This window comes from Diceros bicornis, chromosome 16 (genome assembly GCF_020826845.1).
Source record: "Diceros bicornis minor isolate mBicDic1 chromosome 16, mDicBic1.mat.cur, whole genome shotgun sequence".
NCBI lineage: Eukaryota > Metazoa > Chordata > Mammalia > Perissodactyla > Rhinocerotidae > Diceros > Diceros bicornis.
The window spans coordinates 46,061,658-46,078,058 of record NC_080755.1 but is presented as its reverse complement, the minus strand read 5'-3'; the positions used below and the strand labels follow the sequence as shown (position 1 = coordinate 46,078,058).

The window sequence follows — 16,401 nt, the reverse complement described above, 5'->3', positions numbered from 1 at the left end:
AAGTAAATTATTCTTGGTATGCTTCTCTAAGGTTGGAGTTTGCCTAACAAAACTCATGACAGCAGCGAACAAATGCATTTGCAAATGTTTACCTTAGTTTTCTCCTTTCAGTAGTTACATTAGGGAGCATTTAAATATTGTCAAAATTCAAGAATTTTTTTTCAGTCGTAAATGTCATGAGTTCAGATCAGTAGCCCAAAGATGATATTGATTCCAAGTGCTTGTGTGTGTATGTGTGTTTTTAACCAGGGTTGTTGACTTCAAAAGAATTTGTTCTGAAGTTCTTTCTGATTACTGGTGGCATTGTGTATATGTAATACTCACAGAAAAAATAGCATTTCAGAAGTCAATTTGGAAAACAGTTTGTAAGATTGAAGACATTTGCAGTATACATATTATGCTGTGTGTGCAGTTGGTGTTGGGTTTCTGTCGGTGGTTGTTGAGTGAGTGACCAGTGGGATAATCTGTAGTAACATCTGCTATGTGCTCCAGTGGTGTATTATATTAGTGGAGTGTTGTATTAGATGACACATTATCTCTTCTTACAGGGAAGTTACAAAGTTTCTTTAAAACTTTAACATTTCTGTGAAGAGAATAAACATATGTAAAATTGTGATGTGATAACAGTTGGGAGCAGAGAGGAGGAAGGCATGCAGAAGAGGTATATGTAGAGATCTAGGAGAAATATTGTTGTCTTTTGTACAATTAACGTTATCTTTCTTCTAGTCCAAGTGGTAAGAAGTTCAGAAGCAAACCTCAGTTGGCAAGGTACCTGGGAAATACTGTTGACCTCAGCAGTTTTGACTTCAGAACTGGAAAGATGATGCCTAGTAAATTACAGAAGAACAAACAGAGACTGCGGAATGATCCTCTCAATCAAAATAAGGTTGGTTAATTTACTTATAGCATATGTATGCTATTTCAAAAGCTCTCCAAAAAGTATCTTACATTGTAATTATGTCACTAGAATTTTGGTTGTTGGAATGTCCCAGTTTTTTTTCTTTTTCTCCCCCTACAAAGCATTTTGACTTCCAAATCTGATTGATTTTCTGATAGTTGGCAGTACTTATAGAGAGAGAGCATAAGTAAATGGTGCACAGTTGAAAACAACATTTCGGTATCTCTAGGCCAACATACATCACACTTTTGGCCTGTTGGGACTATTTACAAAAGATTTCTTTGTTGATGTTAATTCTCTCCTTTTTTTCCCTTAAAATAGTTCCTGTTGCCCAAAAAGAGGCAAAATTTTAATGTGGCAAGTATCCTTACCACATAATTTATATTACGTATTAATTTTCAGGATTAGGATTTGGGAAAGGGCAGTTTTGATTTTTACTTTTGATAATATTGAGGATAATGACCTTTTGGAATAATATTTTCATCCTAATACACTGATTGGAGAATTTTCCATTAGCTCTTTTTTTTATTGAGCTGTTTAGTTGCTGGTTTATTGTATAGGAATTGAAACAAGTAGCATTTGAATTATGATGAATTATAATTTCATTGGATTAAAGCACCAAATATCTTTATAAAGAAAGCTTTTTACCCCCAAGGGCAACTAATCTTATGTAGCCATTTTTTCTCAATTATTCTCCCTCTGAATTTCAGAGATATGTGTGTATGTGTGTTGCCACCACCATTGTCTCACACTGACTGTGTGAAAATAGTGGAAGGAAAAGTAAGGGCTTTTCTTACTTGAGATATGACTGACACAACCCCGCAGGCCCCTTGGGAGTGCTGCGTTCATTTTAGGAACCCTGAGGCAGAGTGGTAGAGTGGGAAGGGCTCTGGCCCTGGGCAGGCACGGTGTGATGTATTGGCTCTGCCACTTATTAGCTCATGCAGTCATAGGCAACTTTCTTAACCTCTGATGGTCTCAGGTTTCTCATTTGTAGAATTAAGGTAGTAAAGTCCTTCCCTGAGCATTACTGTGAGGAGTAAATAGAATTTATGTGAAAACCCCTAGCAAAGTGTTTGAGCCATGTTAGTTCCTTTCCTTTCGCCATTGCACCTTCCTAAGCACCAAGCTAGCTCAGTGAACAGTGTTGCCTGGTAGCCAGTGTAGGAAACTTTCTGACCCAAGCTCTTCTCCTCCTCATCGTTTTACTTTTCCTGAAGGGTATGGGGTCTCTGCTTCATATCTCTCTTTATTCAGAATTCAGGCTAATAGTTTGTTTACAGTAGTTTAATTTCCAAAAATTGGTATGGAGGTCAGAATGCATTGTTTCCTCATACGCTGCATTGGTTTCCACAGAGGCATTGGAGGTCACCTTGTTTAGAGAGGTAGAATGGGATGGGAAGGCTCAAGTTGCCTCTGTATTGCTTAGCTATGATGTCACTTTGGGTTGATAGTTATAAAGGTGTTAAGAAGGATATGAGATAGTGGTAGGAGTAGAGGAGCTCAAGGTAGCAAAAAGTTAGGCTCTTGAGTGTGTATAGGTGAAGCTGTGTAATTTCAGTGTAAGAAAACCTTTATTCTGGGTTTATTTTGCTTCTTAAATGTACAAAGGAAAATTACAATTTATTTGTCTAAAACTGTCTTTTTAAAACTCTAAACACAATGCTGGGTATCTATCGAAGGGGCTCAAGCATTTATGAAATGAAGGGAATGCTTTCAAACTACGCTATTATTACCATAATCACTGTTAAGCTATGCGAAGTGTAATATGAAGATTATATTTCCTGATAGTTATGATTCACTAAAAACCAAAAACTAATTCGTCTCTTTAGTTTGTGTGCACCTTTATGCTCTAGCTACGCTGGACTGCTCATCATTCTGCACCATGGCATATGCTTTCAAGATTCTGCTTGCTCATGTGCTGTTTCCTCTGCTTGGAATGCGCTTCCCCCCTTCCCCTCCATCTGGAGAACTCCTGCTCATCCAAGGCCCAGCTCCATTGTCTCCATCTCTGTGAAGCCTGCCCTGCATTCTCCAGGCAGAACCAGTCCCTTCTTCCATATGCCCCCCGGGTGCTTTGCCATTGTATTCGTGATTGTTTGTCTGCTTCAGTTAGACTGTGAGCTCCTTGAGGGCAGGGCCATGTCTTTTTTTTGTTGTTTTTGTATATGTAGTCAAAAGCCTAGCACATGCATGGTAGGTACTCAATAAATGTTGGCTTCATGTTTATTTGGTTTAATATCCATTTCATTCCAGAAGTTTATAGTGGTCATAAATGTTTGCTGAATAAATTAATATACCATACATTATTTTAGAAATGCCTTTTGTTGTCATTGTTTTCTGAAGGTTTCTTTATGAATTTTTGGGGGCATGGTCTTATTTTTGCATCTGACTTTATTTTAGCTAAGTAGTCAGAAAATGGAGTTTTGCATTTTTTAAAATAAGCTCTCTTTTGGAGTAACACGAACATTAAATATCTCTATAAAGCAGAAAGTATTTGTCGGTAATTAATAACTATAATATGTCTTTTTTATAATACAGTATAGAGGAAGCTGGGAGATTTAAAGTGATAAACAGGAATCTTAGGTAGTGTTTTGTTATATAGTTGTAAACCTGGCTGAAGTGCACTATTAATTGTGTAGTTTTTGAGTTTTAAAAAAAACACTTATCTTGAAAGATTTAGAAATGTAATTAAAATAAACTTTGAAACACGTTAAGTTGTAGTTTATATTGACTGATTATAAACTATGATCTTAATATATCTTCCAAATCAAAGATGAATTTACTGGGTAAATAATATCTTCAGGTATAGTTAGAAAGATATCTTTTAAAGATCTTTGCAAAGTGCTGTTTTATTATTTCAAGATGGGTGGGTACAGTGGAATGGGAATTGTCTTTTGACTAATATTTATTAAGGTTTTTGCAGTACCTATTCCCACTTGTCTCAAATTCAGTCTTAACCTTACCCTGAAAATCTAGCCCATTCTTGATTACATTGTACCTTATTGATTTTCTTGCCACTGCCATAGTGATTTCCAGCCACTACCTCCATCTTTCCAGCTGATAAAGTAGAGTGGATATATCAAGTAGGTTTCTGAAGATATTCCATTAGTTTAATGGAAAAATACTGGCAAAAGATTTGGAAGTCATCAACATCAAGCTGATCTTCGAAGTCATGAGCAGCTTTCTCAGAGCTTACTCAAAAAGAGAAGTTATAGAGCAACACAGTCCATAGTAGCTTCTGTGATTATGGACATGTAACATGTGGCTATTGAGAACTTGAAATGTGGCTAGTGTGACTAAATAAGTGAATTTTTAGTTTTATTCAATTAATTTAAGTTTAACCACATATTCCTAGTGGCTGCCACATTGGACAGCATAGTTCTAGAGCTATGCCTCTCAGTATGTAAATAAGACAACAAAACCTTTGCTTCAAAAGCTAAATGTTAGTTAGGCATTTATGCAGGCTTTGATTTTTTTATTTTTATTTTTACTTTTTTGCTGAGGAAGATTTGCCCTGAGCTAGCATCTGTTGCCGATCTTCCTCTTTTTGTATGTGAGCCGCCACCACAGCATGGCCACTGACGAGTGGTGTAGGTCTGTGCCTGGGAACCAAACCTGGGCTGCTGAAGCGGAGCATGCTAAACTTAACCACTAGGCCAGTGGGGCTGGCCCTGGGCTTCATTTTTTAAAGAGGAGATGTTTCAAGGTTTCAAAGATATGACCCTCAACATTTTAAGAAGCAAGTTAATTTCTTTAAAATTTTAATTGGAGAACCCTCTAGGATTGGATAAAGAAGAGTACAGTGATTCTCAGTGCAACATATGGAACTTACCTAGCTTCATTTAGTTGCTAGAAATTCCTTTTATTTTAATGTTTCAGATGTATAAACATTAAACTGAATTCCTAGTGTTTCCAGCTCTTAACAACAACACTGAAATGTTTATAAATTAAAGCTTGTGACAAAACTAATAAAATTCAAGTTCCCTGACATTAACATGACATGGTATATCTTACAAATTGCTTGTAATATGAATATGGTATGGAATAAGGTATTTTTTAGCTTGGCTTGTCAATGCTACTAATAGTTTGGAAGGACTCAGTTCTTTCATCACATTTCTCTATTCACACAAATTTGATACAGTTGGAAATAAAGAGTATCATATTCTCTTGAATGGAATTAATTATATAAGTCGGCCATTATTTCTCCTGAATTATCTTGGTTTATGGTAGTATGCTATTGTGATTATAAATGCAGTCTTGGATTCTGTATGGCTATGTCCTAGGAACTCAACCAAGTGATCTAGCAGGTGCTTGTTTTAATTATCTTCAACAAAATAATAAAAATGAATTCTTATAGAGAGCTAATATATCTTGGGGGCAATATCTGTGTAGTTTGAGAAACTTAAGTGAGCTGATGGTGATGGTGGGAATCAGATTGGGTATTGGATATAGAATGGATGCGATGGAGTTTGGAAAAAGTGAAACTGAAAGTAGAGCAGTTTGGGCTGTTGTCATCCAGAAAAATTTTGATGGCTTGAATTAATGGTGTAGCAGGAGGTATGGAAAGATGTGAGACTCAATCAAGAGAAATTAATAGCCGTAAGTACCTGATGATTGCAGAGAGGGGATTGTTGAAGCCTGCTACAATTCTTGAGTCACTTGGGGCAGGGGTGGATAGGGAATAGGGGAAGAAGAGCAAATTTGGGATGGGGTGAGATTGAGTTTAACTCAATTTGTTTTGTTTCTTGGACTTCTGAAAGGATCTTGTGGACCCCCAGGAACTTCCAGGTCACACGTTGAGAACTCCTGTCATAGTGGTTTGCCCTAACTGACTGAGTTTGCTCAACATAAGGGCAAATAGAAGAAAAGTATCTTGTGACACTGTAGGCAGTGAATAAATGAACAAATAGTCTTGTGGAGAGTAAGAAAGAACTTCAAGAAAGTTAGGAGAATCAAGAGAATGCTGTTATATAAGCCTAGGAAAGAAAATTTTTGTTAAATGCCATGGAGAGATCAAGGAGGATAAAAACTTTGTACTATCGGTTGGATTTCCAAATTAGAAGGCATCTGGTGACCTTACGTAACCAGCTTTGAGGGATAGAAGGACCAGAAGTCGTATTTAAAATGCCAGAAAGTTTCTGGGAAATGAGAAATTAGAAGCAAAAGTAGCCTGCTCTTTTAAAGTTTTTTAAATTTTGATTTATTATTATTTGATTAGGTAATTTGTACACATAGTGAAAAGAATATTCAATGAAAAACGTCTCCTTCCCTCTTCAGTCTCTCAGGCCCAGTCCTCTTCCCTAGATAAAACTTCTTAACCAGTGTCTTTTTGTATGTCCTTCCAGAGCTACTCTGCATTTACAAACATCTGCATTTTTACCCTATCCCCATAAAAATGGTTAGACTACTCTTATGAAGCTTGAAGGAGAGGTGGCGGAGAGAGGACAATATTCAGAAGAGAATGCATATCAAGGAACGTTATTATTATTGTTATTTTTCCTTTAAAGGTTGAGAGGCCAACGTGAAGGAAATCAATAGAGAGTCAGGGAGATGTCTAACCTGAGAGCCCATGTTTCAGGAGGCCCTCCAGGAACCTTTGAACTGTGTGCAGTATTTTCTGTTGTGCATTTTTCTGAGGAGAGAGTCTATCTTCATCAAATTCTCAAAGGAGACTGTAGCTGAAAATTTAATAACCACTGTTTTAGAAGCAGGGAAGGGAGCAAGGCCTTGGCAGAAGGCGTGAGGGACCAGTTCACTTGCTGTAGCTCAAATTAGGCCTTTGTTTAACTGATAAGGAATTTTTCAGTTATTGAAGTAGTAAATGGGCTGACTTATTTCTGTCCTAGGAACCCCATGGTTAATTAACCACCACTAAAGAGCCCTGTGGTAGGATCATTCTGGTAACCAGCTCCTGGTAGAACATATTGTGGTAAGAACTGTCCCTAGGCTTCTCCCTTCCTAGAATCTTTCCATCCAAACTGAAAACAGAGACCTCATTCCTACCACCAACATTCCTGGCCTATCTGGAAAGTAACTAAAGTCTTTCCCAAAGATGCTGATACTCTTTTTCTAAGAATATTAAGCCCTTGCTGAATGGCATGTCTTCTGGTCTCTCTCTGTTGGATATAGTTAAAGGTGGAGAGGGAGAAGGAATGGATCACAGGTGATAAATCTAGCATTTCTAGGGCTTGAAGTCCTTACAAGGGATTACTGGCATCTCCCTTAAGTGTGGGCCACTGTTGAGTACAGGTTTTTATTAATTTGAAATGAAATTGACAAAAATGGAAGTGAGGAGCAATTAGCTGTTATAATAGTCCAATGTGGAATGATGATGGCCTAGACGTGTTAATGGAGAGACGCGGATAGATTCTAGTTCTGTTTTGAATATAGACTGGGTGGGATTCGCTAATGAATTGGGTGTGGGAGATGACAGAAGACTCAAGTGTGAACCCTTAGTTTTTAGATTGAATAGGTGGATTGGGTTGCCATTTACTGGGATTGCCTTAGGAAGGAATTTATATGAGTGGATAAAATCAATTCAACTTTGAATATGCAAAGTTTGAGAAGCTTATCAAACATCCAAATGGGGGGACCGGCCTGGTGGCGCAAGTGGTTAAGTGCGCGCGCTCCGCTTTGGCGGCCTGGGGTTCACAGCTTCGGATCCCGGGCGCGCACCGACGCACCACCACTTGTTAAGCTGTGCTGTGGTGGCGTCCCATATAAAGTAGAGGAAGATGGGTATGGATGTTAGCTCAGGGCCAGTCTTCCTCAAGAAAAAAAAAAGGGAGGATTAGCATCAGATGTTAGCTCAGGGCTAGTTCTCCTCACACACAAAAAAAACAAAAATCCAAATGGGGATGTTATTGTATGCAGTTGGTATACTAATTGAGAAGCCTGAGCTGGTAAGTCATTAGCACATAGGTAGTGTCCCAAGTAAGGAGACTGGAGGAAATTACCGAGATATAGGAAAGGATCCAGAACCAAGCTCTGAGAAAATCCAATGATTAGAATTTGGTTAGAGTAGAAGGAATCAGCGAAGTAAATTGTGAAAGAATGGGTAGTAAGGTGGGAGAGACATGGGAGAGGAGAATGTTTCAAAAAGGAGAGTGGTCAATTACATTGATTGCTACTGAAAGGTTGAATGCAGAAAGACAGAAATTTCCACTGAGTTTGGCAACATGAAGGTTATTAATAACCTTGATAACAATTGTTTCAGTGGGAACAGAAGCCAGATTGGATTGGGTTGAAAGTGAATGAGAGAGAAAATTGGTCAGTGTGGACAATTATGTCAATAAATTTTCTTGGGTAGGGAAGAGAATCACTGGATAGTAGAGATGAAAGGGATGCTGATTTGGTTAATCTCCCATTTTAAAGACTTTAGAAAGATTAAGAAGAATGGAGTCTATAGCACAAGTGGAAAAACCACTGAGGTCAAGAAAGTTAAGCACGTTTGCAGTGTAATAATGATGATGGACCGTGGAATCTATACTGGGTAGGAAGGAATGGAAAGGGGTTATAAAGAACAGTGAGAAAATAAGACAGTCAATGGATGGGAGATATTGATGAGACAAAGAAGGCAGAGGGCAATCCTAACTATGCTCCAAGGATAGGAAGTAGAAATTGGAGAGTTGATTGCTTGAGCTACAGGAGATGGTATAGTTACTAGTGTTGACAAGCCTGTGACTATAATGTTAGGTGGGTGAGGTTGAGGAGAGGAATAGGTCAGTGGACTCAGGATGCTGGGTGAGTTATCCACATGGGTATTGAGGCCTCTGAGAATGAGGACAAGAGTTGGCATGCAGAGGAAGACATGAAACAGAAACCAAAGTCTAGTGAATGAAGGAGAAAGCAGGGAGGAGTGGCGGAGGGTGGTATAGCCGGATCCTATGAGCTTCAAAGGAGCTGGTGTTTTTGAAGGAGCGAAAAATGGAGCAATGACTTGAGAAAAATGGGGAGAAAGGAGGAAACCTATACTACTTCCTGGCCCTTAGAAATGCAGTTGTAAAAGAGAGAGACAGAAAGAGGGAAAAAGCCTTCATTTGAGAGAACTTTAGAAGAGATATTATCTTCGAGGGACAGCCACGATTCAATAAGTCCAGGAACTGGAGAGAATGTTCAGAGAACATATTGATGTGGGAGAGCCTGCTGATCAGTTATTCAAGAGTGTACAGTGTAAGGATGGGGGATGGGGTGGGATGGGTAAGGTTAGGGGATTGGTTTTTAAACTTCAGATTATTAAATCAATGTAATTGGTCATGACTAGAATTTTTAAAATATGAAATACAATAGGATAGAAAATAGTGCACATCACATTTAGTAAGGGTGAGTATTTTAGGCAACTTTCGTGATACACACTTGTGTGTACTGAGTCATGATGTAAAATGCATTTCTACTCTTAGTTGAGGTCAAGGAAGTTTGAGAGCCACTAGAACTATGGGGTGGGTGTACAGAATTTTATGAGGATGAGTGTTGGGTGATAATGTACGATCTGAGAGACTTGGCTATTTGGTTGTTAACCAAGATAGACAGGGATGTGAGGTGTGATGGGATTCGTTTTGAGAATTGCTAGAGTGGAGTACACAAACAGTTGAAATGTTACAGTCCTGACTTTTTAGAAAGGAGATATGTATACCTTTGCTGGATTAATATTATAAATGAACTTATATGACTTTTCTTAGGCAACTAGGACCTGTCTGGAACTCTGAGCCCCAGAGGAACTGACTTGATTTCTAACCTTAATTCTCACCCTTCTACGTGAGTGATCTGTTACAGGACTACTCAGCAGAGTATGGGCTCCTTAAACTCCTTTGCTTACCTCCCTAAGGGAGAATAGTTTACCACTTGGGGCAAGCTTAATTCTCGTTAAAGTTTATTAGTATCCAAGGTTGAGTAGCTCTGTTTATCTCCAAGTTAATATTGTTCTTACCAGTTAAACTTTCTATGAAACTCAACCAAGAGATAACCATGTCTATAATTTACCATTGATATCCTATTATCCTATTAATTGACCTTGCACTTTGCCCCAAGGTATTGATCTCCATACCAGTCTCCTCTGTCTAGAACCACTGCTGAATTTTAGGTTATTTTCCTTTCTAACTATACAGATGAGAAGTTACTATGGCAAATTAGTTACAGTGACATGATCTAAGTTTTCAGACTGATAATTGAAGAAACTTCTTCCTGAACTGTAGCTCTCTAAGAGCAGCATTGCATGCTTCCTGCCAATGTGCATAGTTTGTTTTGATGTCTTAATCTCATGTTGGCAGTCTGCTGAGTTCTAGATTCTTTGTTCTCTTTATTTCCCATAATTTCATGATATAACAGCACTATGACAGTGACTTTGCCAGAAACACCATCTGTGGACTGAGGATGATTTTCCCGCGGCATACTTGTGTAGGGCTGGCTGTGTGACTCAGAGGAAGACGCTGGCCGTGTGTCTGTAAGCGTGACTTCATGTTAAATAGTAATAGATGGAACAAGTCTAGGGATTATTTCTCATGTTGATAATCTTGAGGCAGATAATACAGATGACTCTATGCTTAATAATTTTGAGATGGGTATTGTAGACTACATTGAATTGTAATATTTTCCACTTACGTAGCACCTGTAAATTTAAGGCAGAAAGTGAGATGAATAGTAAGGGTAAGTAAGGGCTGCAAAACACAAGACCTTACGTGTCATAGACAGTTCATGCATCATTTATTCCACAGATTTTTTTTTTTTTTTTTTTTTTTAGCACATTCTATGTGCTCAGGCATTATTCCAGATTCTGTGGATACAGTAGAGGAAGTTTCTGTGTTCATGGACCTTATAGTCTAGTGGGATGATAAACTAATACATAATTTAAATATTAAATGCTACACAGTGAATTAGAATGATTGAGATTGGGTAGCTATTTTAGGCCGAATGATCAGGAAAGTTTTCTTTGAGGGGGTGATTTTTAGGCTGAGATCTGAATGACAGAGAGTCAGCTATACAAAAACCAGAGAGAAGAGCATTCCATGCAGAGGGAATAGTCAGTACAAAATCCCTAAGGCAGGATATGTTCAGCATATGTGGGCAGAAAGTAGGCCACAGTGGCTGGAGTTTAGTGAGTGGGAGGGGGCACTAGGCGAGGTGAAGGAAGTAGACGGACCTAATCACAGGGCTTGGTAAACCAGCCTAAGGAGTGACATGGAATGCTATTTGTGGACTTGATGTAGGGGGCAATATGATTATTTTGGCTGCTGTGTGGAGAATGTATTGTAGCAGTGCAGAAGTGGAAGTCAGGGGCCAGTTAAGAAGGCTATTGTAAATTTCCAGGAAGGGATGATGGTGACTTGGACAGTGCTTGTTGAATGAATAAAGCAAGAAAGCGTAAGATGTGGCAAAGGACACTAGAACTATTAAGTATTCTCTTGTCCAAATAACTTCTAACTTTCTCATATGCAGAAATATCTTTAATAAATAAATAAAGGGTATTTATCTTTAGCTAATAAGTGAGGATAACTAATAAGCTATTGTGAGCTAACAGCACTGTTCTACTTTTTGGCTAATTTGAGCTAAGTATTTAGATACTGATTTGATGAAGATTGCTAAAAAGCAAAAAGTGGACAGAAGAACTTTAGCCATGTTAGGAAATAGGCTTGCTGATGAGAATATCTGTTCAGTATGATATTAGGTTTATCATATTACAAGTTAGTGCTTCAAATGTATCCAAGTGTGATACATAGAACCTTTTGAGAGGGCCTGGGCTTGACTTTCGTGCAGATAATGAAGGTAGGTTTGGGAACATAGTTGCTTATGGTATGTATGGCTTTGGCAGGATTTATTTCAGATGCCCAGTTTTCCGTTGTTTCACTAAGTTTTATAGGTCCTGCAGAGTTACCTAACTTTCTAGACTCTAGGTCAGCAAGAAAGTTAAGCCCTATAGAAAACTGTTTGTGCGACTGTTTCCACAGTTCTCCCAAAGATGTGGACGTAGCTAGTGCTAACCTAGATGTGAAGGAGATAATGAATTCCATACACTAGATGTCTTAGTTTTAGTAGAGCTGCTCTATTAGCATATTTTGCCATAATTCCTTTAATGACCTCATGTTACCTAAAGCTCCAAAAAGTTATTTTTCAAGCAGAACTCTTCAAAACTTGTTTTCTATGATTAATTTCAATCCTCCACCTCTTCAATTTACTACCAGTATAAGTCCTTTTATAATGAGTTCAAAGTGTAGTCCACCTATTTGCCTCCTTAAAAAAAGGAAACATCTTGTTCCTCACTTAGGGTATTACACTGTGTGGATTTTGAGTACAAAATCATAGATCCCAGATATATTTTTCTTTGCTTTTTGCCAAAACCTATGAAAGTTGCACAACCTTGTGAATATACTAAAAACCACTGAATTATACATTTTAAAATGGTGAATTTTATGGTGTGTGAATTATATCTCAATAAAAAAACTTGAAGGATTGTAAACTTTGCATTGTTGACTTTCGATTTTGTGGAAAGGCATTAGCTATTGGCTACTGTACATGTTCTGGAGCAAATCTCAAGTTACTTTTTGAGGATAATCTTGGTTTGACCTAAAGATACCACTCAGGCACTTTGTGTGAACCAGAGGATAGCTTTCCTTCTGGGAAAGCTTAATAGGTTAAGTTTCTAAATTTCAGTGGCATGTTCAATAACGTGTTAATGCTAATACTAGAAATCAGCTGCTGTTTATTCAGAATGTATGTGCCGACATGACTATAAACTATAAACCTATTTGTTAATTGCCGTCTTCCCCCTGCCCCTAGAATGTAAGCCCTGAGGCAGGGATTCTGGTGATTTGTTCATGACTGTATACCCGACATGCAGTCAGTGCCTGGCCGATAGTAGGTACTCAGTATTTGCTCAAAGGCTGACTGAATGAAAGCTGCATTAGCAGCAGCAGCATCCTACATGCATTATCTCATGTATAATATGCATATACCTCATGTATATAGCATATTACATGCATATGAGAATCTTATGAGTAGTTACTGTTTTATCCTCATTTATGAGGATGAGGAAACTGACCTTAGAAAAATAAAATCTTTGCTTCTCAAATTGAGGCATGAGTATTTCTTAGGTATGGGGCATTTGCAAAATCACAGAATGAATATGATACTTGGAAGTGTCAGTTTTATTTGAACATTTTCGATAGGTAGAACAACATTTTTACTTAAAAAGACATGGCTAATTTTTAAAATGAAATCCAAACTTTGCATGAATTTTAAAGATAAAATGAGTTCTCTAGGCTTTTGTCATAGAATATGTACAATTCTGAACTGTCTGTCATATAGCTTTATTTCAAAGCCAGGCTGAGAAAAGTGGTATTTAGAAAATATAGTTTAAGTCCCTTCTCTTCTAACTATGCTATGTGAAAGCATAGTATGGTATACCCAGCATGGATGGTTTTAAAGACGACGTTTCAGTATCCTTAACTTCCATGTACTCTTTCCTTTAATTGATCTGAGAATGTACCTGTGATAGAAGTACAGGTTCTTTTTTCCTCAATTCCCCTTTCATAGTCAACTTTCTCCCATTTTACAGAAGAAGAGCACACTTCACTTGTCCCCAATATTACCATGGTACAAAATGTTTAATCTCTAATAAAGGGACTATTTGACATGTTGGTGTTGCTACTAAGAAAATTAATGACTAGATAACAGTTCTTTCCGCTAGTACAATTCTTTACTTGCAACAAAATTTACAGAAGACTTAATATAAATGTCGATTATTAAAATTTTTTGGTGGTTCACTGTGTGATATTTTGACATATAACTCAAAAGAAGTTCAAAGAACTAGTGACAGAATAAAACTCATTTTATTTACTCATTTATGTGAACAAGGTTTCTTGGTGTTATATCTATAAAAAATGAAGAATAGAAGTAGAATTGATGCTAAATCTTATCCTATTCCGGCAATTAGTAAAGCTCATCCAAGGCCGTGTAGTTATTTTTTAAATAAATCATTTTCATTAATATATGTCTATCTAATTTTTATCTCTTTATTAAAATTTATAATTTACCATTTTTGGTCAGTTATATACTAATAATTGTAATAAACCAGAAGGATTTTTTTTTATCACTAAGAGCTTTATGGTCACAGAAAGTTTAAAGCAATAATTTCATACAAATGATCGATTAAAGATTTTCAAGTTTAAAATAGGAAATAACTGTAGGAATGGAATTATTAGTGTAAAGAGAAAAAAGTGAAATAAAATTTATAAGTATTGAAGAGTTTGTTCATGTGTAAGTGGTTGATGGTGGGTATATTTAGATTCTGTTAGATACATTTTAAAGAGATGTAACAGTTTATTGTTAAAGTGTCAGTATTTAAAATACTTTAGTAAGTGCATCCTTTGCAACTATTTACATTAAATAAAAAATGAAATATTCTTGGCGGCAACTTTAAAATGTAGGTGGAGTGTGTATATTTTCAAAAGTCTTTTAGGAGTAAGAATGCAAAAAATGTTTGAAAACCACTGGTTTATGTTACATGCTTTTCATCTTCCTCTTTAGTAATCCTCTTTTCTAGCCTTAATTAAGTCAGGTCACCGAAGACTACACAATAATTAGACCACACTCGTTTAGTCCCTTTCAGACTCACCTTCTCTGAGTTGTCCTTCAAATGTTATGCTCTTGGCTTTTATGGAAGGTCACTGAAAAAAGAAAAAGCAATAGAAATCTGCTTAATATTTGTTGTGATGTTAAGTACCTTTATTAATTTTTTTTTTTTAGATTTGATACCAGTACAGCTTTTGTCTTCGTTAAGTGGTTTGCTTCCTCCTTTCTGACCATAATATCTACATAATTTAATGTTTCTCTTTTCACCCAGGCCCCTAGAAAGTTCAGATCCACATTTGATGCTCAGCGCTAGCATCAATCACTATTAACCTTTTCAAAAGGAAATTTGTTTTCTCCTTGTCCTTGATTTTCTATTTTTAAAAGTTAATTTTTACTGCATATTTGTCCTTTCTGAGTGTACAAAGAGCCATCCCAGATATTTATTGGAAAGAGATGAAGTAAAAGTTTAAAAAATAAAAAAATATTTATTTTTGTGTTCCTCCCAGCACTTAGGGAGATAGAATAGACCCTCGAAAATTATTTATTTGAATACTTCCAGTCTAATATACATATTATTTTAAAATACATTAAATTTTGATTTGAGGGCTAGCTTGTCTACTAAGAAGACTGAGCAAAAGTTGAAAACTTTTCATTCTCATATTAGAATGTGTGGATTTGCTGGTTTAATTTTGTAATATAATGAACTTCTGCTTCACTTTTTCTTATATTGAAAAGGAATATTCAAATATATGAATAGCCTTAATCTTGTCCCATAAAAAAGTGCTTGCTTTATAACGCCTAAGTTTATGGGAGATTGGTAGTTATTTAGAAAAACTCAGACACAACTGGGCATGAGTTAACAGTGACTCTTTCGCAGTCCTTGGGACAGTGGTAATAAAATTTACCACTGTTTTTATGACAGTTTCTGAGAAGACCTGTTAGTCCAGCTTTTCAGATTACACTACATGATACGGTTTTGGAATACAAAATTAATTAGTAAAAAAAAATTCCTCTGTCTTCAGGGCTTTCAGACCAGTTAGAAGGAGAAAAAAAAATAAAAACCGAAATAAGATCAAGAGAAGAGTAAGACAGCACTCTCCTGAATAATCTTATTCCTTGCCACTGGGGAATGAACTGTTTCATTGTCAGAAAACGGCAGTTAATTTTATATTTCCAATATTTTAGCCAGATTTTTCTTTTAATTTTTATTCATTGCACCAAAAACATAACTTAATGAAAAAATATCAGTCTTACCATTGTAGCACCAGTAGTTTTACGTGTTCCATGCTTCCTTCCAGTCTTCGTGGATTCAGGATTCATAGTTTAGAATAGTCTCTGTGGCCTCCAGTCATCCTTTATAACAGTGAGAATCTTACGGACTCGACTGTGCCCGTACAAACAGTTGCAATATACTTCTGTGTCTACTGATGCCATTTTTGTTCTTATACCAGCAGAATATATTGTCCTTTATTAAAGAACAAAAACATTAAAAACTAAACAATGTATTGTTTAGTGATACATACTAATTATAACTAATTTTTGACAGGAAATTCCTCTAAGCATTTATGTGTTCAGCTTCTTTAGGATTGAATATTGACTATTTTATAGTTCGGGTGGCTTCATTTAGGGCCACAGAATGCTCTAGATGTCATAAATCAAGGTGTCCAAACCTTCTGTGCATCAGAATTACCAGGAGAGCTTTTGAAAAATACACTTTTTTTTTTTTTTTTTGGTGAGGAAGATTGGCCCTGAGCTAACATCTGTTGCCAATCCTCCTCTTTTTGCTGAGGAAGATTGGCTCTGTGCTAACATCTGTGCCCATCTTCCTCCATTTTGTATGTGGGAGGCCACCACAGCATGGCTTGATGAGTGGTGCATGCGTCCACTCCCGGAATTCGAACCTGTGAACCCTGGGCCGCCAAAGTGGAGCATGTGAA

The 16,401-nt window shown here is 36.9% G+C and overlaps 1 protein-coding gene across 2 annotated transcripts in view; it reads left to right on the top strand.

Annotated features, from left to right (window-relative positions):
• MBD2 (methyl-CpG binding domain protein 2) overlaps positions 1-16,401 on the top strand; it is a 67,201-nt gene that overhangs the window by 14,923 nt on the left and 35,877 nt on the right. Inside the window, exons 2-3 of one of the 2 annotated variants that reach the window (XM_058557160.1) lie at positions 727-886; positions 2,755-3,615. In XM_058557160.1, coding sequence (XP_058413143.1) covers positions 727-886; positions 2,755-3,021 — 427 coding nt within the window. In that variant the 3' untranslated portion in view covers positions 3,022-3,615. Of the gene's footprint in view, positions 1-726; positions 887-2,754; positions 3,616-16,401 lie in introns of those variants that run through there. The other variant, XM_058557159.1, reaches the window with a different exon arrangement.